The 24,250-nt window shown below is 51.4% G+C and overlaps 2 protein-coding genes across 2 annotated transcripts; both read right to left on the reverse strand.

Annotated features, from left to right (window-relative positions):
* Nucleotides 1-4,429: 4,429 nt before the first annotated feature.
* Nucleotides 4,430-5,619, reverse strand: C5H6orf15 (chromosome 5 C6orf15 homolog). Its single transcript, XM_063096222.1, has 2 exons — nt 5,553-5,619; nt 4,430-5,307 (listed from the first exon to the last, which is right to left on the reverse strand). Exons 1-2 carry the CDS (start codon nt 5,617-5,619, stop codon nt 4,430-4,432), a joined length of 945 nt encoding a protein of 314 aa, XP_062952292.1.
* Nucleotides 5,620-8,268: 2,649 nt separating this feature from the next.
* On the reverse strand, nt 8,269-12,854 carry CDSN (corneodesmosin). The gene is made up of 2 exons (XM_063097770.1): nt 12,770-12,854; nt 8,269-10,506 (listed from the first exon to the last, which is right to left on the reverse strand). The coding sequence occupies exons 1-2, from the start codon at nt 12,852-12,854 to the stop codon at nt 9,011-9,013; spliced, it is 1,581 nt and encodes a 526-aa protein (XP_062953840.1). The 3' UTR covers nt 8,269-9,010.
* Nucleotides 12,855-24,250: the final 11,396 nt, after the last annotated feature.

Consider the following 24,250-nt stretch of genomic DNA (forward strand, 5'->3'; position numbering starts at 1 on the left):
CCATTGTGCAAGTTGAGACAATTGAGCCTGAGAAGAAAGAAGATGAGAGAGGAATGATAATTATGGTTAACTAAAGTAAATTAAGGCTGTGGAAGGCCATGAGATCGTTAGGATACTCAAAAGATAAAGGTTAATATATAAATGGCACAAAAGATGGCTATATTAGAAAAGAATAGAGTATTTAAAACTGATTTTAATAAAAAGGGAACTGTTCATTTCATTTCTTCTATTAATTGTGTTTATAAAGCAGAGATAGAGGCTTACTTTTGTTTATGTAAGCAGAAAAGAAAACAAAGGGAATGGTTAGAAAGCCATGTAGCCCCACTGTAAGCATGGACTTAAGCAGAAATAAGAATGTCTGAGGGGTGGTGTCGGAGGCAATAATGAAAGAGAAGGCAGTTTCAATAGTAGGTACCAAGATGAAAATTAACCAAAAAACATACTAAAAGGAAGAGCTAACCAAGTCAGCCCAATTTCCTCATCTCCTACAAGATCGAATACCTAGATTGCCCTACTAATAAAAATACAAATAAAATAAAATACAAATAAGGAGTGAATAGATTTAATAATGCTAGTAGATCAAGTCAATATATCATAATGAGAGAAAAAATCTAATATTGTTCAAAAGAGGGGTTTTTTTTGGGGGGGGGGGGTTGCAGCTGGCCAGTACAGGGATCTGAACCCTTGACCTTGGTGCAGCTCTAACCAACTGAGCTAACCAGCCAGCCCTTGAGAGATTTTTAAAGTATGTTATAGTAGTGGGAGAAAAAAGGTTGCAAAATTCTAAAATCGATGTGAAGGATGTACACCTGAAGAGTTTTATTCCCCGATGAGATGTAATTTCATACTATGGCTGGCTATAATAAAAAGCGAGATGACAAGTGTTGGCGAGGACATGGAGAGATCAGAACCCACCTACACTGCTGGTGGGAATGTGAAATGGTGCAGCCACTTTGGAAAACAGTCTGGCAGTTCCTCAAAAGGTTGAACGTGGAGTTAGCAATTCTAAAACCAGACTGCTGGCCTTCAGATGACATGAGGATGGGTGAAAACGAAATTGTGGGAGGAAGGACTCCAGCTGTGGGACTGGAGAATCTCACTGTCATCTGCTCTGTCACGCATGCTTGCAGTTTCCAAATGGTGCCATTGCCAAGCTCTGCCTCTTACTGGCTGTGTGATCAAGTTACCTGATCTTGCTGAGCCTCAGTTTCTTTACCTGTAAAATGGAAATAATAAGCACACCCTAGAATTGCTGTGAGAATTGAAATAACTCTAACACATTTAGTTCATGGCAAATAGATGATGAAGGAAGCTATTATTATTTCCCAAGAGTGTGTAAGTGAAAAACATCTGACTGACTGAACGTAGTTTGTCAGAGGAAAGAAATATTTAAATGAGAAGCCAACTCTCCCTTCCTCATCTTGGAATCATTCTCTTGAGTGTAATTCCTAGTGGGAAGCATCTCACCAACCTTAACAATCAACTGTGAGGTCAGTTGTGGCCACTTCACCAGACCAGCCTCCCACCATGGGGCTGAGAACTATCCTTCCCTGTGTTCTTGCCAGGACTGCCTCATTAGGATGATGTACTGCGTCATGATCAACCCCTTACGACTGATCAGAGTGTGTCAGTCTCTAATGCACCTTATCATTGTCTGAATTAAACTTTATGGCAACCCTGTGCAGTAGGCTGGACATCTGCTTTCATCCCATTTTACAGATGAGAAAACAAAGACCCACAAAGGACAACCAATGACTTTCCTAAACTGATGTGGCAGGGAAGGCTGTGTGGCAGAAGGGGAACCCCGGTCTGCTGACTTTTGGACAAGTGCTCTTCCTACCAAAGTCCTTCCCCCCTAGGCTGGGAGAGATGACTCCTGCTACTCCAGCCACCACTTCCACCAATTAACCACCAGTAAAAATCAGCACACCAGCAGCAGTCCCTACTGCAAACACTAGGACCTTTATAATATCACAGATTACTGACCCTTCCCCGCTTTTTTAGCAACAACGAACCTTAAGCCAAAGACCACACTGATGGGACTGGCCACAGCTACACAGGACCCTCCAGTGTTGCAGCCCAGCTTCGGTGAGCCATTGGCACTGATGACCAGCCGAGTCACTCCCTCAGCTCAGCGCTGCTTTTGCAAAGCTCTGGCTCTTGCCCTCTCTGGGCCTCAATATCTCCCCTGTAGATGGGCCCAGCAATGCCTACCTGGTGGGCTTGGTGCAAGGATTAGCTGGAAGGGTATGCATGAGAGCACCTTGTCTAGGATCTGGCACATATTATAACAGTTAGTTGGTATTTCCATTAATTGATTGTTGGACTTGAACTCTCCCTGGACAGATAATGAGAAACATTGGGTTTGAGTCACGGCCTCTGTCACTTGTAACTGCTTAATCTCAGTTTCTCCAAGTCTCAGTTTCTCTGTCTGTAAAAAGAATCTTTTTGTGTGTGTGTGTGTGTGACCGGTAAGGGGATCGTAACCCTTGGCTTGGTGTCGTCCGCACCACGCTCAGCCAGTGAGCACACTGGCCATTCCTATATAGGATCCGAACCCGTGGCCACTGCACTCCCAGCGCCGCTGCACTCCCAGCGCTGCACTCTCCCGAGTGAGCCACAGGGTCGGCCCAAAAAGAATCTTATAGTACCTTCCTCTCCGGTAGTAATGAGGGTGAGACTATGAGATGTACAGAGCATTCTATGAGCTGAGAAGAGCGTCATGAGATGTGAGGGAATGTCAGCGAGGCTCTGGGAAGGCCACAACAGGAATGTGGATTAGGCTCTGTGTGCAGCTGTGTGGAAGGTGAGAAAAAATGGGGGAGAGACACAGAGAGAGACAGAGTGGACCCCCCATTCATTCAATGTAGGCCGAGTGCCTCCACTGGTCCAGACACTGCTCTGGGGCTGGGGTGCAGCAGTGAGCAGAACAAAGTCCCTGTCCTTGTGGTGCTGACATTCTAATAGTCTGGGGGACAGAGAATCTAAACATGCAGATAGGAATGACTACAGAGAGGGGGGCAACCAGAAAGAGGGACAGAGGCAAATAAGACCCTAAGCCTGAGAGAGTCACCTCAGGATTGTAGAAGAGACAGGTGCTGAAAGCAGACAGCCCCTGCCCCTGCCCTGGGAGTCCAAGGTAGAAAAAGGATTGGTGGGGAGGTTGAGGTGATAGAGAAGGCAGTGTGGTTGGTGATAGGAAAGGTGGGCTGTACGGGAAGGTGTCCCAAGAAGGAATTCTTGATGCAGGATGGAGCATTATGGCAGATACTGGGACAGGAGAATTTTCTCTGAAAACCCCCACCTCCCACTCAGGCAGGCAGCTCCCCATCCCTCGGGTTCTGGTGTTTATCCCCCTCCTGCCCGCTCTCCCACAGCTGCCCAGTCCCCCAGGGACCTGGGGTGATTCCCAGGCAGTAGGGAGGGTACGTGCTCCTGGGCCATCGAGGGTGAAATACACGGCACAGGGAAAAGAGAATCCGGAAACCACATCCCCTGCAACCACTCCTGCTAAATTCTGGCCCGGCTTTTGTACACTGACCTTCCGCCGCCCTCTCTCCAACTCCTGTAGGAGGAGGCCAGGCTCCTGGGAGAACCAAAGGGAGGGCGGGAGAGACAGCAGTGCAAGGTGCGGAAGCAAAGAAAGAGACCGCGGCATGGCTTGGAATAAAAGCAGCAAGTGCCGCCGCAGGTGGGGTTGTCGGCTCCCGTGTTTCCCTCTCCCTTCCCCTTCTCCCTTTTCTCTTTTCCTTTATCATCATCTGCTATTTATTCAGCAAATGCTCCGTCTGCGGTTCTCTGGGGCACAATGAGCTAAGTGATGCGTGTCAGGGAGGACATCAAGGCATCCTCCGCTTCCACGAAGCTTGACCTTCTGGGGAACAAAAGACAAGCACAGACCACGTGAGCTTCTCCAACTCTCTGTCTCTGAACTAAAGGGTGTTCATCCCACCTGGCCCTGGTGCTTGCTCCCTGGACCTCGTCCTTCCCTCCTGACACAGGTGCCCTCTCAATGAGTCCCACTGCCCCTCCTCCCCTTTTCACATTCCAGGACAATTCTGGAACCATCTCTCCCACCTGGCCAGGGTGAGATCATGAGGCTCCACCCTCAAGCACTAGGGCTTTGGTCTCTTGCAAGGGATGGGGACAGCAAGAGAGCATCTGCAGGGGACCCTAGAGGGATGTGGGGGTGGCTAGGAAATGGGTGTGGACAAAACTTACTTCAGTGTGTGCCCAGAAACAAACACGCCGAGAAGAAGCAAATTCAATAACTGCTTTTGTTTTATTGAAGATCAACATGGGGGCACTTGGGGGGTCACTGAAGAGTGTGGGAAATGCTGATTAAACCTGGGTTCAGCTCACACTGCAAGGGGTGGGAGCAGGACTCCCTCCTTTGACTTCCATCGTCGGGTTTCCCCTTTGTCGTGCTCTAGCCCCACTGAGACCCAGGGTTCTGAGGACTGGGGATGTCAGCTGGGATGTCCCAAGAAGAACCAGGAGGATGGAGAATTCTGGGAGGAAATTGATTATTGATACCTGGCTGTGGATGAATATTTCCCCAACTAGTACCTGGATACCGATTAACATTTCCCCAGCTGCCTCCTGGATACCGATTAATATTCCCCCAACTGGTACCCGGAAATTGATTATTGATACCCCAGATTCCCACAGGGTGTGGCATGGGCCTTGTTCCCCACCCAGTCCCAGGACCTCCACCTCCCCAGGACACACTGGGATTCAGGGTCCCCCAGGGGTGACCAGGGAGAACGCTGTGGATGAGAGACCAGGGTGGGCGTTGAGCAAGGATTTCTCTCTGGGCTCCCAGCACATTAGAACGGGGGGGCTGTCTAGACTCCGAGTCCTGGTGGAAGAGTGAAGCCTCAGGTGAGGGGCCTGCAAAGTGTGCAAAGGACTCTGCAGGCAAAGGGCCGCTGCCCAGAGGGAGGGCGACAGCACTGGAAAGGTAAGACAGTCCTTCAGGCACCACTTCCCCCAGTTGGTCCTCAGCCGCAGCAGCCATCACCTGCCAAGGATCTGCAGAGGGCCAGGAATCCATGGCGGGCAGCCCCCCAGATGGAGGCCACCTCTGCCCCCCAGAACCTCCTGCAGGCTGGGCACCATCTGATGGACGAGTGTGGAGCATCAGAGGAACCCTTGCTAGATTGTTAGACCTCGGATCTGGTTCAGGGTGAGGACGTTCAGAGTTGGAGGCACCGGTCAAGGAAGGTTGCCCAGGAAGAGGCAAGTTGGTCCCTAAATTCTGGGAAGCTTTCTCCTCCACTACACCAATGCTCCGGGCAAAGAGTCCTGAGGGAGAAGGAAAATAAAGCAACCAGTGTTCTCTGATGTTAAGTCCCAGCAACCTCCCTTCCCTGATTCCCTGATTCCCTTCACCTCAAACCCCTCTACCTCCCCTTCGCGAATTCTTACTTTCCTCAAGGACCTGAGTGTGTACTATCCCGCCCCAGGGAACTGGAATTAAGGGAATTTCCCTTAATTCCCTGCGGGACTCCAGTGCCCTCCTGCTCATGGCTCGGGCATGGCCTCCATACCTGGGAGGTGAAGACAGACCAGGAGCAGGCCCAGAGGAGCACAGCTCCCAGCCACGCGGCCCCACATCCTGCTCAGCTCCAGCATCTCCCAGCCCCGAGACAGCCAGCCCTTTATCCTGTGAGTGGGGTGGGGGCCAGCAGAAACAGGCTGGGCCAGTGGTTGAGGAGACAATAAATCTCCACATTCCACCCTCATTCCTTTTACAGCCTGTGGCAACAGGTGCCACTTGAATATCCTGAAGGAAGCAGGGTGTTTCCCCATCCTGGCTCCTTGCCTTGAGCGCCCTGTCCCTCTTGATCCAGGTGTCCTGGCTCACAGCTCAACCCAGTTGCCAGCTCCCCTTCCCCGGTTTCCTCCACCAAGCATAGGGGGACCATCACCCCAGGTCCTAATCTCTTCATTGCCTCTCTCAGCAATAGAAACACGTGGTTCTCCTCTTTCTCTTTGGAATCCAGATCATTCTCTCCCAGCACCCCTTTCTCATGCATCTCCAAATCTCCTTCACCTGGACCCCAACCTGCAGGAGGATCAGGGGTGCAGAAGTGGCCTCTCCTGAGGGGCTGCTCCTAGGCAAGACCTGGTATCTAGGGGAACGGGCCTGGTTCCTATCCTTACCAGATGAGGATGTATTGATTTCCTGCTGCTGCTGTGACAAATTGCCACAATTTTAACAGCTTACAACAACACAAATTTATTATTTTACAGTTTTGGATATCAGAAGTCCAAAATGGGTCTCACTGGATTAAACTCAAGGTGTCAGCTGGGCAGTATTTCTTTCTGGAGGTTCTAGGAGAGAATCCCTTTCCTTGCCTTTTCCAGCTTCTGGAGGCCACCTGCATTTCTTGGCCCATGGTTTCCTACCTCTGTCCTCAAAGCCAGAAACAGTAGGTTATTCTCACATCGTATTGCTCTGACTTCCTCTTCTGTCTTGCATGTCCACATTTAAAGACTCTGTTATTACACTGGACCCACCCAGATAATCCAGGATCATCTCCCTATTTTAAGGTGAGTTGACTCACAACCTTAATTCCATCTGCTACCTTAATTTCCCTTTGCCATGTAGTCAAACATATTCACCATTTTCAGGGATTAGGACGTGGACATCTTTGGTAGTGTTGGGGGTGGGGACACCATTCTGCCTACCACAGAAGGTCAAGTGTATCCATAGAATATAAGAAACACTTAGAAAGAGTGACTGTTTTCAATTAACAGTAGATGAGGGTATTTAAATGCGGTTGTTAAATGGCCATGATTCGATTAATTGTTGAAGCTGGGTGATGGAAGCATGGGGATTCATTAACTATTTTGTCTACTTGTAAATATGTTTGAAATTTTCATAACAAAATGTGTCTAAAAGTGTCTAAAAGCCTCTCTCCATTGCTTCTAAGAGGCCCCCAGTGTGGGCTTCTCTGGCTCCCTGATATCAAAACACTGTTAGCTTATTTTACTATTCCATCCTCATCTCCAGTCCCTACTGGAAGAATGAAGAGCTCCTCTCCTCTCCACTAGCCAATGGGTGGGGCTCAGTGGCCTTTTGTTTGCCATCCGCTGGTTTTGCAAAAACTTTCAACCTGGACCACACCAGGAACTAAAGGAGTCCCCACATCAAAAGGCCTTCTTCTCGTGCAATTGCCATCTGCAGTCCCTGAGGGCCTCGATTCCTGCCACTGGCTGCAATCCATGGGCCAGATACTGGACCAAGGTTGACTCAACAGTGATGACAGAAATAGGACTGTTTTGGATCCCTGCAGGTTGGCTCAGCTGCCTCAGGTCATTTCTGGTCCATGTAATACATTTTTGCTGGTTCTGGACTTGGACTTTCAACAGCTCAAAATTCAGGACCAGCTAATACCATCTCAAAAGGAGAGAATGGGTTAGATCCTAGGGTACGGGGAAACTCCTTTGTAGTCATGTGGAGGCTCTGAGAGGTGGCCGGTGCTTGGGGGTGAGGCACAGCCCTCTCTGCCCTCCTGGGACATAAGAACTTCCTCGGCCTCATAGTCTCCCCTGCCCATCACCAGGATGTAAGTGGCATGGCCCTAACCATGTTCTCCACTCCTCTCTTCTCCCATGGAGGCCACCTCTCCTTCTCCACTCAAGTGCTCTGCCCTCTCACCTCTCACCTGGGAACCACATCATTCATGGCTCTCACTCTGGAACCACAGCAAAGCAGCCAGACTGTGGAGGTGGAGAGGACACTGCTGGCTCTGTCCTGCATGGGCTGGAGCCTTTTTACGCAGGCCAGTGAGTCACTGTGCGTGGCTGCACTCCCTGCCGTGCTCCCATCCTGTCTTTTGCTTTCTCCACCCCCAACCCCCAGAAAAACACCTGCCCCAGCTCCTACTCAGTCACTAGGAATCTGGTCTGGGTTGTTGTGTCCCAGCCTTCCCAAGGTTCCAGGTGTCCCAGAAACACAGGAAATCTACACTTGTGACTCCCAGATAGGATGGTGTCTAGAAGGTGAGACACGCAGATGATAGAGAAGGAGCCTGGGTGGGGAGGAAGGATCTGGGAGACCAGGCAACCTCTGCTTTCAGTTCAACAAATATTTAAATATTGTTTTCCTCCTTTGTGGGAGGAGCTGTAAGGTATAAGAGAAATGCTGGTCAACTTCTGAATGAAAATGGGGGGCACAGGGACCTCTAGAGGCATAGGAGGAGCACCACCCAGGTTCTAAGAGGAGACCCAGGACTCCAAGAAGGCAAAAAGTCTGCATCTAGTTCACAAAGTTTATTGAGCCATCTGTCCAGAATCCAGAGAGAGCAGGGAGCCTGCTCCAGTCTCTGAGGATGTCCTGGCATCTCCCTTACAGGGAAGCATCTGAGCATTGAGGGGAGTGGCAGCCAGGAATGGGGCTGAGATGGAGACCTCGAGAGACAGGGGGTCTGTTGGAAACTGATCTCAGAGGGCGTGGTGGGCTCTGTAATGGAGGGTGGAGGTGGAATTGGGATTGAGAACCCATTTCATTGACCAGATGGTGAAGAGAAGTCTGTGAAAAGTGGTCATTGTTTTCAGGTCATGGTTTGGACTTTGCTTTATTTGGCAAAGGGGGAGAGGAAAGGGGAGTCCAGGCATTAGAGGTTCTCTGGGAGCATTTGAGGGGTTCCCCAGGCAACAACCTGAGTGGGTATGGTTGGTCAACGGACCGTCTCAAAGAAACAGCAGAGGAAATTTCAAGGAGTGGTTATCTGGCAGAGGGCACTGCGGTGGAATGGGAATCTAAGCAGTTGGAGAGAATGAGGAAAGGGATTTGGAGTCTACCATTTTGGGTACATGAGGTAAGAAGTGATAAGGGAGAGTCCGCAACATTAGGGTAGTGGAGGAAGTGGAGCAGCTGTCTTGGGAGGGAGAAGGGAAACTGAGCTCACCCTATGCCTGGGCCCCGGGACTGCTCCCAATCGGGTAGTGGTGTGTGTGTATATGTGCATGCCCGTGCAAGCACAGATGCAAAACTGACTTATGGACTGTCAAGTAACCCTCCCTGGGGAAGGAAAACTTCAGGGTCAGCAAGCTGGGGCCCCAGAGGCTTCACTTGGGCCAGGACGTCCCGGATGGAGCGGCAGGGAATCCTTCCAGAGCTACTGGGGCCACAGGGCTTGGCACCAGCAGAAGGATCAGGTTGGGGAGAGCCGTCAGGACCCCCACTCAATGTCGAGGAGGAGACAGAAGTGCAAGGATGACCAGAAGAGCTGGACTTGCTGCCACAAGGCTGAAGGATGATTTTGCCACCGGATTGGGAACTGGAGCTGCCGCTGAAGGAGCCGGTGCCTGATGGGGAGCAGGGCCCCTGGGAAGCACTGCCGCAGGGATGGGAGGATGACCCAGAATTGATGGAAATGCTAGAACTGCTGTGGACTCTAGAACTGGAGGGGGAGCAGGGCCCCTTAGAGCCTGTGAAGCCAACCCCACAGGGCTGGACCCCGCCAGAGCCCACTGGCTGGAACACGATGGCTGAGGAAGCTCCCGACTGGTAGACGCTGGAACTGGAAGAGCCATGGCTGGGGACGATGGGGTTGCTGGAGAAGTATTTGCCCTCTGAGATTGGGGGCCCAGCTGCAAAGGAGGGGACCCCTGGAGAGCCTTTGACAGGGTTATCTTTGGTGAAGTAGCCCACAGGGTAGATTTTACCTCCACTGTAGGTCATGCCTGGGACCAGATAACTATTAGAGGAGCCACCCACCACCTCATAGCCACCATAGGATTTGTCTACAGAGGTGATGGGGGGGCAGGGCTTGCCTGGAAGGCCTCCACTGCTACAGGGGGCACCTTGAACCACTCCAGGGCCACCAGAGCCATGCTGCTCTACCACCACCACCACAGGCCTCTGGCCCCCTGACACGGAGTGGGAGCTGGAGATGTAGGAGCCAGAGTGCGAGACGATAGGCCCCCCACTGCAGGGAGAGTCGGGGATGTCGGAACTACAGGGACGCAGGTTGGAGCTGACCTTTTGGCCACTGCTGCTGGACATCCCATAGCTTTGGGAAATGGAGGAGCTTCCTCCAGACTGGGAAGAGCTTATTAACAAGCGGGAAGAATCAGCGTTGGTTGGTAGAGCGGAGCCATGCCCTGCTTGGTAGTTGGTGATTCCCGACTGGGAACTGCTGCTTCCTGACTGGGAACTGCTGGATGCGCCTTGTAGACTAGAGCCAGATCCGGAGGAGTAGCTGGTCTGCGAATACCCTGTTCCTGGCTTAAATGCCGAAGATCCTGAAGAACTACCCTGGGCGACACCGGATCCGCTGGAGCCAGCACCGGAGACACCAGAACCACTGGAGCCACCACTGGAGCCAGCACTGGAGCCACTGGAACTGGAAATGGAGCTGCTGTAACTGCTGGAGGCACTGTGGCTACTAGAGCCACCCTTCCCAGTGACACAGGGGTCATTGGGGGAGGTGATACGTGTGGGATCCTTACAAGGGTCTGAGAAGGTCCCGATGCTCTTAGCCAAGGTCCCTGGGGAGGAAAGTAGTGGTTAGTAAGGGCCAGGGAAGCCTGCCTTTCTCCCTCACCTCCCAGTCCCATCTCAGTCATCTGCCACTCTGATTTCTCCTGAGGGATCCCAGGGAGAGTTTGGAGGTGGAAAAAGAAAGGAGAACTGGCTGTTGTCTCTAAAGGACACTGAGATTGAAGAACAAGAGCATTTCCTTAGGCCGGCCCGTGGCTCACTCGGTAGAGTGCGGTGCTGATAACACCAAGGCCACGGGTTCGGATCCTATATAGGTGATGGCCGGTTTGCTCACTGGCTGAGCATGGTGCTGACAACACCAAGCCAAGGGTTGAGATCCCCTTACCGGTCATCTTTAAAAAAAAAAAAAAAAAGAGCATTTCCTTGTTCTGAGGGTAGGGAGGAGGCCAAACACCCACCAGAAAAATAGAAAATGAGACTTCAAAGTGGGAGACCTCAAAGGAGTACCCTGAAGATGAGAGGGAATGGAGAAGTGGCAGGAACAGATATGTCTAAAGGAAAGGACCCTAAAGAGACAGAGTGGGGAAACTGAGACTCAGAGGTGGGGGCATAAATCGCAAGGGAAAAAACCCTGGGCCACACCGCAGGGGACCAGATAGAAAAAGACAAATGCAAAACAATGGAGGGCTGAGACTGAAAGCAAAAATATAGTAAGAGACGATGGGAAAGGGAACCTGATAGCAGAAGGGCTGAAATAAAGGATAGCGTACTTGAGGGCTAAGATTCGGTCACCAGCTTCCTCACGAGAGTCCAGGCTTGGGTAAAAGATGGAAATCCTGCTTCCTGTCTCAGCACTGGCCCTGCCAGTACAGCTGGGTGCGGGCCAGGATGTGGGGGCACCTATTGCTTCAGAACCTGCTGGTACCAGTGTGACAGGACACCGCACCCTGAGCCACCCCTGCTCTGGCGGGCCCAACCCAGGGACACCCGGGTGAAACCCTCCTCCAAGAATAAGGACCTTTATCAGTTTCCCTCCCTCCTCACCCAGCCATCACACGCACGCGCCTGCCTGCCCCCCGCCCAGTCCACATCTGACTTCTGCCTTCACTTCCCTCGCAGATGTGAAACCACTTCTTTCCTTAACTGACCCTTTGCTCCTAACACCCAGGCTCAACTTACCCCCATCCTTCCTCCACGACCCTCTTTCACACGAGTTTCCTCTGCCCATCCCAACTCCTTCAGGTCCCAAGTGGCTTGGACAGAGCCACATACTAGCAAGAGACGAAACCTGTTGAGCTTTCACTTAAACTTTCAGAGATGCTGAATCTGTCCTGCCTTCCACACAGCATTACTATGAAGACTAAATGAGGTTATCTATGTGGAAGATGCCTTTAAAAACATAAAGCTTTAGACGTTATGATTTATTATTGCCTTCATTTTTCAGCCCTCCGCCAGCAACCAGATCTCCAGGCTGCGATGTCCTCCTTCTCTCCTCAGAAAGAAATCCTCTGCGTGCACCTTCATGCCAAACCCCAGCACTGCCCACAGCCCTCCACTCCTCTGCACAACCCAGCAAGCGTTCTCTCTCCTCCTCTGTTCCCCCAGACACCACACACCCTGCACTCCATCCACCCACCAGACCTTGGGGAAAGTCACAGAAATTCCTCAAGGGCTGCAAATAGCTGGTGGTCAACAGCAGAGCCCAGGAGTCACCCAGCCTGGGGTTTGAATCCTGGCTTCACTGCTTTCTAATTTGTGATCTTGAGACAGTTTCTTAACCTCTCCAAGTCTCAGTTGGCCTTGGGAATAACAAATCTTCCCTCAAATGGTTCTTGCAATGATCAAAAGTGTTAACGTATGTAAAGTGTTTAGAATGGTGCCTGGCACATAAAAAGAGCTCTAAACCTGTTAATAATTGCTGTTACTGTCAAATATCCAATCTTCATCTTCTAGCACTCTCATAATAATAAGAACCGCCACGACTAATAGTTATATAACCCTCTAGAATTTCCAAAGCGCGTGTCATATACATTAGAGATGCACAGAGAGACTAGAGCTAGGTGTTATTACTGCCCCCATTTTAGAGTTTAAGAAACTGAGGCTCAGAAAGTTTAAATAACTTGTCTGAGGTGACAAAACAGTGAGGAGCAGCCCTTGGACTCAAACATCAGGTTCCAGATCCCCTGCCCTTCCCCGCTTCTGGGTCCTTCCCTGGGCACTCCCTCCCAGGCACTGGATAACCCCCCCTTCCCTGGCCTGGTGTCTGTGTCCCTCCTCTCCCTCCCGCTCCCAGGGCCCCCAGCCTCCTACCTGGCAGGAGGAGACCAGCCAGCAGCAATGCCATCATCCCTTGCCCTCCCACACGCCCCATCCGGGGTGCCCGAGAGGAGCCCATCTCGGACTGTGCAGCCTTCTGACTGACAGCAACTCGTGGACACCCAGGTCCTTTATGTGAGGGCTGGACATTCTCTGAACAATAGTCACTGTGGGGAGGAGAGGAGGGGTGGAGGGGGTGGGTGCCCCAGGGAAGTTGGTGTGGCTGGGAGGAGCTGGAGTAATCAGCCTGGAGCATCTGTCTACTCAGCAGCGGTGGTGGTTGCAGTGTGGGGTACCCATGACCACAGGGCCCTAATGATCCTGCCACCTGACTGGCCTGCCCCTGGCTCATCATTGCCTAACCTGGAACCAGGCACTCTGCCCCAAGTGGGCGGCCACTCTCACCATGGGACCCAGTCGCCTGCCTCCTTCACTCTCCTGCCTCCCCTGGCTTGACCTGTCCAGCTCCCATCCTCTGTCCACTCACAGACTGGGCATTTCAGCTTTCCCTTCAGCACTGGGTAAGCTGCTCCAGCCCCCATGCACCCCATGGTCCAACCCCACTGGGACTCCCATCCACAGCCCTGGATCTGCTCCTTCCCTTGGGATCCCATCACGCAGCCTCCACTTTCTTTCTTCAGATATGAAGACCTGTCCCCGCTGCCTAGTCTACTTCCTTCCTGTTCTCAATGTCCAAGTACTAGGCCCGCCACACACCTATTTCCTGTCCCCTCAGTGATTGAGCCTTTTCTCTCTCAGAAACTGGGCACCTGCATTCTGAAAGCCAGTTCCCTGACCTCTGCCTTCTGGGGAACTCCCGGGACAGCATGAGGGTGCTGGGTGTCGGGGCCCAGCCTGGGGAGAGGCCTGGGCTGGGGACCCCAGTCATAGCTGGGCCTCAGTTACTCACAGGCCACTCACAGCCTGTCCCCCACGCTGGTGACCCAGGCTGCAGTGTGTGAGCAAGAGGCAAATAAGGTTAATTGGGAAGGTGGTGGCCCCATTAGCCGGCTCCCTGGCCTGGATGAGTGAACAGGAAGCAGCCAGCTCGTGTCTGGGTAGTTTGAAGGAGGGCCGGGCAGGATTCTGGGTCCCCAGGGATGGAGGACCAGAGTCCTGGCACCTGCGAAGTGGGTGGTGCATTTCCCTCCCTCCTGCTCTGGCCCTGGCTCCACCCCGGCCAATGAGTTGCTCACTAGTATTGCCCAGAGTATCAGTATCAGTATCGGAGGGAGGGGCTGGGAGCCGTCGGGTCGGTCGAGCTGCCCTCTCCTCCTCCCCCAGGCAGCCTCAGGTCCCCTCGCCCAGACGCCCGTCTCCTCACAAGGACAGCTCCATCCCCGGAACCCGGGGTCGGTCCTCCCCCTCCGTCTCCCTCCTGACATGCCTTTAACGCCAGCCAAGCGCGATGAGGGAAATGTCCTCTACCTGTGCTGTCTGACGCGGTAGCCACTAGCCACTAGCCACACGAAGGAACTGAATCTTTAATTTTACTTAATGTTAATTTAAATGTAAATAGCCACATGCAGCTAGCGGCTACCTTCTAGTCTACTCCTTGATTTTCTGCCAGCACTCAGAGTGGGAGTGGGAAGGAGGAAGGGCTGTGGGAGGTGCGGGGAGAGGAGGTAGCCGATGGCGTCCCCTGAAGGCAGGTGCAGTGGGGGACACGCGCACGCAACGCTGGCTTTAGGCAACTTGCCAAGCCTTTCTGAACTTCCATTTCTTCATGTGTAAAATGGGAATCTTTTAAACAATGCCCGCCTCGTAAGGTTTTTGTGAAGACCAAACAGGAAATTATCAGAAAGACTAAATGGCAGAAGGGGTGTGTCGTCCTGGCACAGGTGCCGGGCAATTGGGGCCCTACAGCTGCTCCCGTCAGTGTCCTCCCCATGGGGGAAAGCAAAACGGATGGGTTCACCCCACGGCCCACAGCCTGGGGCTCTCTCCCCGGCCCAGCGGACCCTGGAGGAGTCTCCTCTGCTCCCTTCCTGCCTCATACAGAGCGACAGACACAAACAGGAGACGAGACGCCTTTTAAAATGATGTCGCTGTTTTTGAACGTCCAATGCTCCCTGCGCTCCTCCCTAGACTCTCAGGCCGGGCTCCGTCTAGGACGTGGGGAAGGAGACAGGGGGCTCCGGGAGCGGGCAGGGAGTGGCCGAGGAGTGGGGGCCCTGTGGGCTGCAACACGCTGGGCTCGTCCCCAACAGCGGGTGGGGAGACGCGGAGGCGCAGCGGGGCCTGCGGGTTATTCTTCCCGAGAGAAACCTCTCCTGGCCGGCCAGAGGGGGCGAAGTTTATCCTGTTTTCTCGGTCGCGTTCCTCCCGGCTGCCGTCAGGCCTCGGCCAGTCTCTCTCGGCCTCCCGCCATCGCCAGCCACCCACGCGGGCTGGGGCTGCAGCCGCATTCCTGCTCCCCGCTGCCCTGTTCCTCGACTGCCCTGCCCACAGCGTGGCCCTCTGAGCTCCAGTCCACTCTCCCTGTTTCTTACTGAAATCCTTCCTGCCCTGCTGTATTTGATACGCTGCTCACCATTTCTCTCAGCTCAGGCGGTGAAAACCTGAAGCTAATGGGGCTGAGGAGGGAAGGGAAGGACATTGGCTGAGCTCCTGCACAGGCCAGGGTCACCTTCCGGGAAGCTGACCGGTGTTATGATGTCTATAGTGGTGCAGGTGCGTCTGCTTCATCCAATAGCAATAGATTCTACTCCTGACCCTGCCAGCGAGAGCATAGTCCAATGGGTGGACTGGGTGAGAAAGTGTGGGTGGCACAAAGCATCCTCCCACCCCCAGAGAAAACCAAGCTCAAAGCATGCACCTTCCGTAGACAAGAGATGGGGGTCCCCGCCTTGTATTTATGAACAAGGCAGGTCTCTGTCCACTCTAGCAACCCTGTGCCTCCGTCTCTTCTGTGCCAGGCACTGGATCACTGTATGTGCTCCCATGCTATGCTTTGGAAGTAGCAACAAGGAGGAAGATGAATCGTCCAGCTGGGGACACCGAGCATAGAGAGGAGGCTAGAGTGGAGGAGGAGCAGGCAGTTGTCTGCAAGGAGGTGGCAGGACCTTTCCTGGGCCTTGAGGAATGGAAGAGCAGGGAGCAGGCTGCTCAGACTCAGGGCCCTGATGGTGCTTAAGCTTTATTGAAACAAGTGGACAGCCTGTGTTGGCGTGGGAAGCACGTGCAGCGGGGCGAAGAATGGATAGGCTGCTTGGCCAGGATATAGATAATCTGCAGCAGCAGGCTAAAGGAATTTGGCTTTTATGGAAAGCGGAGTAAATGTGGGAGGGCACAGGGAACCAAAGGACTTTGAATGGTCAAAGGGGAGGCTTGGGGCAAGAGAATCACCATTTACTGATGGCCTACTGCAGGGCCAGATGCCATCCCGGGCATTCGACATGTGTTTATTCTCACAAAAGCTCTCTGGTGTAAGTGCTTTTTCTCCCTCTTTCACAGGTGAGGAACCAGAGTTTCAATTGTTTGTCCAAACCAGCTGCTAACAAGCAAAAAATTTGAAAAGACAAACCTAGGCCTGTTGGACTTCCAAGCCCACATAGATCCCATTACTCTGAGCAGCTGATGTCGTGCTATAAATCAATGAATGGCAGCGGTTCATGGACAGACTGCAGAGGTTTCTTAAGTGCTGTAAGAATGTGTGCAGAATTCCTTGTGTGTGTACATCTTCGTAGAGAAGATTTCATCTTCTATCAAATTATCAAAAGTTAAGAAGCTCTAAGTGAGAGAGTCTGCAGCACACGCTGTCCCTCCCACTCAGCTTTCCTTCTGTGTATTCATCTGTGGATCTAAAAGTCAGGACAGAAGTTCTAGAACAAGTGGTTCATGAAGGGATCCTTAGTAAACCTGGGGCTTAGGATTTGGAGAAGGAAAATGCATGAACAAAGACAGGAAGAGAAAAGCCCTGAAAGAGGAGCGTATTTTGTTTGTTTGGGTTTTGTTTTTTGTATTTGCAGCTGGGCAGACGGAGAAAGCAGCCACCCAGGCCACTCTGGGGCTCCAGGACCTGTGGGCTCCTCCCCTCCCTGTTCCTGTCTCTGCTCAGCTCTTTTCCTCTCCATCACACCCACTCCCCCATGTGGACTCACCTCTCCAATTCTAACAACACCCTCCTCTCCCACATGGAAGCCGGTGCTCCTGGCCCACTCCCAGTGGGGTATGTCCTCTGAGTTGTTTCCTGTCGTGGGGATGGGGGCCCTAAGTCACCCACACTCTTCCCCTGGTCCCTCTGGTGACAAGAACACAGAAGGAGAGGACACATCTGTGCGCTAGGATAGGCCCTCCTTAGCCCAGATGCTGCACTGGGACTGGCTAAACTTCTCAATTCAGTTTTAGTCTCACCTCTCTGCCTTCCTCTTGGGAATGCCCCTCACATCTGCAATTTTTTCCCTGTGGTAGACAATCTGGGAAAGAATCCACATCCCCCATGGTTTCAGCTGTGACAGAAACCATCTCCCCCTGGACTGAGTGCTCCATGGCAGTGGGCAAAGCATGTGTGTTCACTGAGTTCCCAGCACTTAGCTGTGGTAGGCACTTGGTGGTTTTTGGAATAAAAGAAGGAATGAATGTGTTCAGGCCACACACCCCCTTTCTGTCTTACTCAGAAACACATCTCCCTCCTCTCTGATTTCCATGAGCTCTGCTCCTCCCTACCACACCTACTGGGTGCAAAGCCCTCTCCAAGTGCTGCAGGATACCACCGATGTCCGAGGCCTTGTTCCCAGGAGTGCTCAGTTGGGGGTGAAGGGCAGATGGGTGTGCTTGGCTCTGACACACAGCCACTCTTCCAACTCCCTGTGCTCTGTCCCACCCTCATTCCTCCTGGGTGACTGTCTGCTCTAAGCCATTCTTCGCTGTCCTGTCCTGGATTATCTCTATTTTTTTGAGGGATGCAACATGCTTCCATTAACAAATAGCAGAGCTCACATGGCCATAATGAGGAAGTAATGGGATTTCCCCCTGGACGAGGCATTAATCTGATGCTGGGGTGGGGTAGAATGGTGCTGTGTAATTTAGATATCCCCTAGAGGTTCTGTTGGTGCCCACTCCTCAGTGCAGCAAGTCACCCCTAGCTGATAGCCACTGCTCTACACCCATCCCTCTCCCTCAGGATGCTCAGTGCAGCTGAACTCAGCTCTACCTCCCTTCCTTCCTCCTTTCCTCCCTCCTCGGCTCCTTCCTTGTTCATCACTCTCTCCTCTAGAACTGCCCTCCTGCAGCTTGGCCTGATCAGCCTCTATGTCCCACCTTCTCATGCCCTGCTGGCACCCTCAAGGGACCCAAGGCACCACAGAGGCACACGGGTTTGAGAACTAGGATCAGGGCCAGGTGCACCTTCAGGCATTGAATCCTGAAAGAGGAAAAACTTGGCAGGTGGAACTCCACCACCAGGCTATCTGCTGTCCATTCTTTTCCCTTCACCCACCCTTCCCCAAAGCATCAGGAGTCAGCTGAGGGATAGTCATGCTCCTGAGGCCCAAGACTTTGCCACTCTGCTGACGTCACATCACATCTGATTTGGCCACCACCCTCTTGTCTGGTGAGGAGATGCATTACAGAGGTTGTGATTAGCTCCCACAGTAAAAACCACATTTTCCCCTTCTCTGCTCTGTGGAGTGAGTGCTGGGGAAAACGTGCTCATTGCCTGCTCGTCATGTGCACCTATTAAATAGTCATTCTTTCCACTATGGATACTAATGCTTTTTATTGCTATTGGTCACACAGAATTAGAGACTCGCTCCCTCCCTAATCCAGGAGGACCATGCAGGAGAGAGTAAGAGGGAGGGCTGTGAGCATTCTCAATGTGCTCTTGGGAAGGGCTGGAAGAACTTGGATAAGGAGGGACTTGGACCGGGAGGGACTTCTAGGCCAGGCGTGGCCCTTGGAGCTCCTGGGGATGGGATCAGAATGGGTCTATCTTCTCTCCTGCATTCTGAGCTGTAGGAATGCCTCTGGCTGAGGGCTCCGCATGGGCAGGGAGCTTCTCCTATTCCCCAGTGTCTCCCTAGCACCTGATGCATCACCCAGCACAGAGAGGTGATCAGTAACACAGACGACTACTGGAGAGGCCAGCGTCTCATGTCCTACTTGGCTCTCTTAGACCCCAGGACTAGACAATCTCCACCAAAGAATGGTTCTGACTCCCTGACAGCGTGTAACATTCAGTCCATTGCAAACAACTGTGCATGTAGGAGTTATCTTGATCCTCTCAGTGACCCTAGAAGACAGGAATTACTATTTGTCCCTTAGAGTTGCAGACATAAGTTCAGGGAGTTAAGCACAATGCCTACTACCCGCAGCTGGGGACTTTACCCGGGATCCTGATGCTGTATTTTACACACCACACCTGGTTGTGTGCAATGGTTGTGCTGCTTCTCCCCATGTAATCCCGTGGCCTGGCTTGCTCCCTCCTTTCATTCAGTTCTTCTCACCTGTCATCTCAGATAGGCCCTCCCTGACTTTTCTATGGAAAAGCGTGTCCCACCCACACAAGCGTGGCCCATCGCTTTCTATTGCCTTTCTCTGCCTTACTCTGCTTCGAGGCATTTATCATTCATGACGTCCGGTGCAGACGTCCCGTATGCGCCCATCTCCTGTTGGCTTCCCCGCCAGGCCGGTGGGGGAAGCCGCTGGTCCGCAGCCTCAGGGCTGCATCACACAGCCGGAGCACTGGCCCGCTGAAGAAACTCAATATATAACTTGAGGACGAATAAATAGTGATTGCATGGGCCACTAGGCCAAGCAGCCCGTGCCTGCATTTTCCTGAGGGCTTCAGAGCTTACCTCACCCTCACCTCACGTTCCTGGCTTGCCTTAGAGGGGTCACTTTGGCAACTAAGAGGACGGCCCCGGGAAGTGGATGGTGTTAGTGAGGCAGAGAGCAAGGAGGAAAACACCTGCGAGGGGTCTCGAGGCTGCCCTCTGGCGGCAGAGCGTGGAACACCCACACACGGGCAACTCAGGCAGTGCTCAGCGTTGTTTGGGAGTGTAGAGATTATTAAAGAAATCCCCTAGAGTCACATCCCAGGGTCACACGGAGAACAGATGGCAGCGTAGGGACAAGAATTCGGGTCACAGTCTGATGGTTTTGCTACTGTGCTATCCTGCCCGCTCCATCACAGGAGCTGAGATTTTGCTGCAAAAGAGAAGGCTAGGGGGCGATTGGTTACTTCCTTTGAGGATAGTAGGGGGAAAAAACCCTCAGGAGGTGGATTTTGAGCCAGTGCCAGGCACCTGGTGGGCACTTAATTAAAGATTAGAGGGAGAAAAATGTACAGTAAGAGAGCTTAAATTTATACCAAAGCAACTCTTTTTCGGTCAAATGAATTTGAATCATGAAATTGGCAGAGGAGTTAGGAATTCCCTCCTGGGCTGGGCCCCTGTCTGATTTAACTTTTATCACATTTTATGGCCATTATTTACATGTTTATTTCCTCCCTAGACACAGAGCTCCTTGAGGGCAGGGAGGACTGAAACTGCTTCCTGGGATTGTCACCATCACCCAGCGCCCCCACACAGTAGGTGCTCAATAAATGTTGGTTGTGTCGGCAAATAGATGAACAAATGAGTGGTTTGGAGTTTCCCTACCTACAGATCTTCAAAGCAAGGCAGACAAACATCTCTTTTGTCCAGTCCAAAGACATCATTTGCCTGCCCAAAGGCTGAGGGCTGTGCCTGATACTTTCTAAGGTAACTCAGCTTCTATAATTAGATTATACCATGATACTTGTTCTAGTTTCTTTTCTCTCACTGGCCAAGTATTTATTGACTATCTGCCATGTCCAAGGTACTGGGCTATTGTTCTATAAACCTGTGATCCTATTCTATTGTTTAATTCCATGACTCCATGTTGACATAAGATGTGACGATGTACCCGCCGCATTCACTCCAAGGTGAGGTCAGCCAAGGCAGATGGAAAGGAACCGGCACTGTCTAATCCGAATGGAGAAGCTGGCACAATGGTTTTCCCTGTGTTAACATCCATCCATCCAGTCCCACTCAGTCTCCTCCCCAGCTAATAAACACGGCATGTTTGAATGCCAACATACACTGCCTATTAATAGGTATTAAAATCTCCAATTACCTCATGCCTCCCCCTTCTCTCTCTCACTCACCCATCTGTTGTGTTGAACTGGGAAAAACTGGTTGGGAGCCAGGCAGTCCTGCATCCAGTCTTGACTTGGCACTTGTAATGTGTCTTGGACCGATGAGTTACCTCTTTCAGCACCCTGAGTAGTTTCCTTGTCTGTGAAATCGGGCTAATGTTTTATTGAACACCTTCTGTGCCAGGTACCAGGAGAGAAGTAAGGGATGCAAAGACAGACAAGGCACAGCCCCTACCCTCACAAAGCTCATACTTTACAAGGGGAGAAGGACATGGACACCAACATGATGCTGCGGAGTTAGTTGAGGCAGCATGGTGTGAAGGACCAGAGCTCCTTACCTGGACGACATCAGGGACTCCATTCTTTTTCCTTACTTTCTCCTTTAAGGATTTTTTTTTTTTTTTTCTCTTTCCTTTGCCAACTAACTCCATCTCACTGGCGTGGGAGGCTGCTGAGGCTCACTGTGAGGGGTGCAGACTTCCTGCTTCCCTTCCACAGTATGCCCAGATGTGTGTGCTCCTCACCACCCGGGCACAGCTCTAACAGAGGAGAGAGAATTCCAGACATGAGCTCGAGCCTGGCACCAAGACCTCCCCTAATTTTCCCCCAACCTACCTGTCCAACAGTTTCTCCCTCTTCTCCAGGTTATACATGCTACACTCCAACCTTTTCATTCTACTCTCTGTTGCCCAAACTTGCCATTCATTAATGAATTCAGCCACTAAGGCCCAGGCCCTGCTCTGTGTCAGGGTTACACAGATGAATAAAGAATGGGATAACGTTGCGGTTATAAAGCAAAGTTGTTAGCACAGCACAGACCTAAGTTCAAATCCCAGTTCTGCCATTCGTCCCCTGTACGACCTTGCACGAGTCACGCCCCTCCCAGCCTCAATTTTTCTCTTCTTCGAAATGGTGATAAGGCTAGATAGGGTTATTGTGCAAGTTAACCGAGACCTTAATCTGTGGAGAGTTTGGCAATAGCGCCCTGTGGCACATGCACAGTAGAAAGTAGCTTCTCTGGCTACTTTGTGGTATAGGTTGGATCCTCCAGAAACAGACCCCGAGACAAAGATTCAAGTAAAAGATTTATTGAAACGTGATGAGAGTGGGGAGGAGTCAAAAGGGAGTGGGGAAGTGGGACCTGCAAGTGGGCCAAGCAAATGACCAAGCAAAGTCTCATGGAGGTCAACTTCGGCTCAGGGTACCTCCATACGCGTCAGTCATCGGTTAAGGCCTGGGGATGGGGGAGGGGACTGGGGGGAGGTGAGGATGTGCGAGAGAAAAATGTCCAGGTGCTCTCTGCACTCTGCTCCAGGCAAAGGTCCGGACAGCCCGAGGCATAGGTGGTGCTGTTGGGAGTGATACAGCACACTGGGAGTCAGGTAAAGGGGTCCGGGAAGAAACGTGCAGAATACAGTCTCTGCCCCCAAGTGGCTCGTGCGCTGGGAGGGGAAGACAGAATAAGTCACTGCTGTCGGGTGGCGCGGGACCGGGGGTGGAGGTAGGGACTGGTGCGTGGAGAACCAGGCAGAGGAAGCAACACCAAGGCGGAGGCCTGCAGCAGCCTGGCGCACACAGGCTCGCGGGCCGGCCGCGCAGGTGGTCGGTGTCGGGCTGCAGGGGCTGGCGCGAGGCCCGGGTCTGCCCCTCCTGGCCGGTCCCACCGCACACGACTGGCCCTTCCTTCCGGGGCCTGCTCGGAGCGGGGTGCAGCCTCCTCCTGGAAACCTCCCCAGACTATTCCAGATCACCGTGACTCTTCTGAACTCATGGCGTTTACTGCCAAAGCTATTATTTTGGCGCTTACTCATGTAATTACTTAGTTGTATGCATCCTTACTGCCTGCAAAATTGTTACTTAACTTTGCATGTTAGTCCCTTTCCCCCAGGCTTAGTGTTAAGCTTCCTGAGAGTAGGAACTGTAGAAAAGAATATAAAGAACACTTTACCAGTATATTTTTAAAGTATTCTTTATATTTTTGTATTCTCCCACGGCACCCGGCATTGATAGACATATTAAGGGTGTAAGATAATGACTTAATGAATGAATGGGTGAATCCAGTCTACTTTTTAGTCTAGAAGTCTACTAGGCTCACCTCTACAATTCTTAATGTGTTTTTAAGATCATTCCCAAACCCTAACCTTAGTCTTCTTTCATTCACGTCACGTGTAGGTTTTAATGGGCATTACCACATAAGCAAACTGTGTCTTCAGGAGTGAATTTTAAGGTCACGCACCTCAATTTCTTTTAGCCCCTCTTCAACCCCAACCCTGGTCAGCCACTTGACTGACACTAGAACACTGGATCTCTGGATTCCTGCCCTTAGAAACTGACTGCACCTTTAAAGAATTTTGAAAAGCTATGTATCCCTTACACACTTTTAAGTCAGCATCTTTTTTTTTTTTTTAATTTTCCCAATTAGGTCATAATATCTAACATTTTTAACTGTAAGTTTAAATATTTCAAAGGGTATATTTTCCAAGGAATTGTAAATACTAACCTATCAAAAGTCACATTATTCTTTTAACTGTAGTAGGTTGAATATAATACCATGAGACTGTCAATCTATTAACACTTTTAAGAAATATGCGAACAGGCCCTTTAACTAGTCAGAAATTTTATCTTGTTCCTTTTTCTCTTTCGTTCCTTTTTCAATTCTACTTTCTCTATATAATTTTATCCTAATGGAATATGTTTTTTTGTTGTATATCTCTACTTCTTTTGTTTTTTATTGTTTATCTTTTTTGGAAAGTTTTTTATTGTATATCTCTGTAACAAAAATATGTATATAAATTGAAATTTATTTCCTATAACCATAAGTTTTAAGTGTTAGTTATTGTGCACTGGATTTATAATTACAATTTTTAGAGTTCTGGTCAAGATGGCAGAATAGACGGTCCCCAGCATCACTGTCTCACACAAATCAACCAATTTTCAACTATACAAATGTAACAACAGCCAAGCTGGGGCCGCTGGAGCTCAGGGGAAGAGGAGGAGAGACCTACGGAGTTCATAACCATGGGAGAAACCACAATGAGAGAAAGAAAAAACTGCTCTGAGCATTTTGGGCCACAGCTGCTTTAAGGCTAGAACTGCTGAGCGCTTGGAGCAGGAGCCGGCAGAAGCCGCAGCTGTGCCCTTTGGATGGAGTTGCTTGGAGGCAGCAGGGGAGAAGAGGGCCTTGGTGGCCCCCAGGACAGCAAGACCACTGATAGGGTTCCTGTGGATCCACGCAGGAGCGAGGAGTCAGAACAGCTGAAAAAGGGGAGCCATTCAGATTCTGGTGAGTCATCACAAGGGACTGTTGCAGGGCCCATCCCATGGGAAGTGTTTGGGGCACGGGCGGTGGGGGAGAC

The sequence above is a fragment of the Cynocephalus volans genome, chromosome 5 (assembly GCF_027409185.1).
Source record: "Cynocephalus volans isolate mCynVol1 chromosome 5, mCynVol1.pri, whole genome shotgun sequence".
NCBI classification, from domain to species: Eukaryota; Metazoa; Chordata; class Mammalia; order Dermoptera; family Cynocephalidae; genus Cynocephalus; species Cynocephalus volans.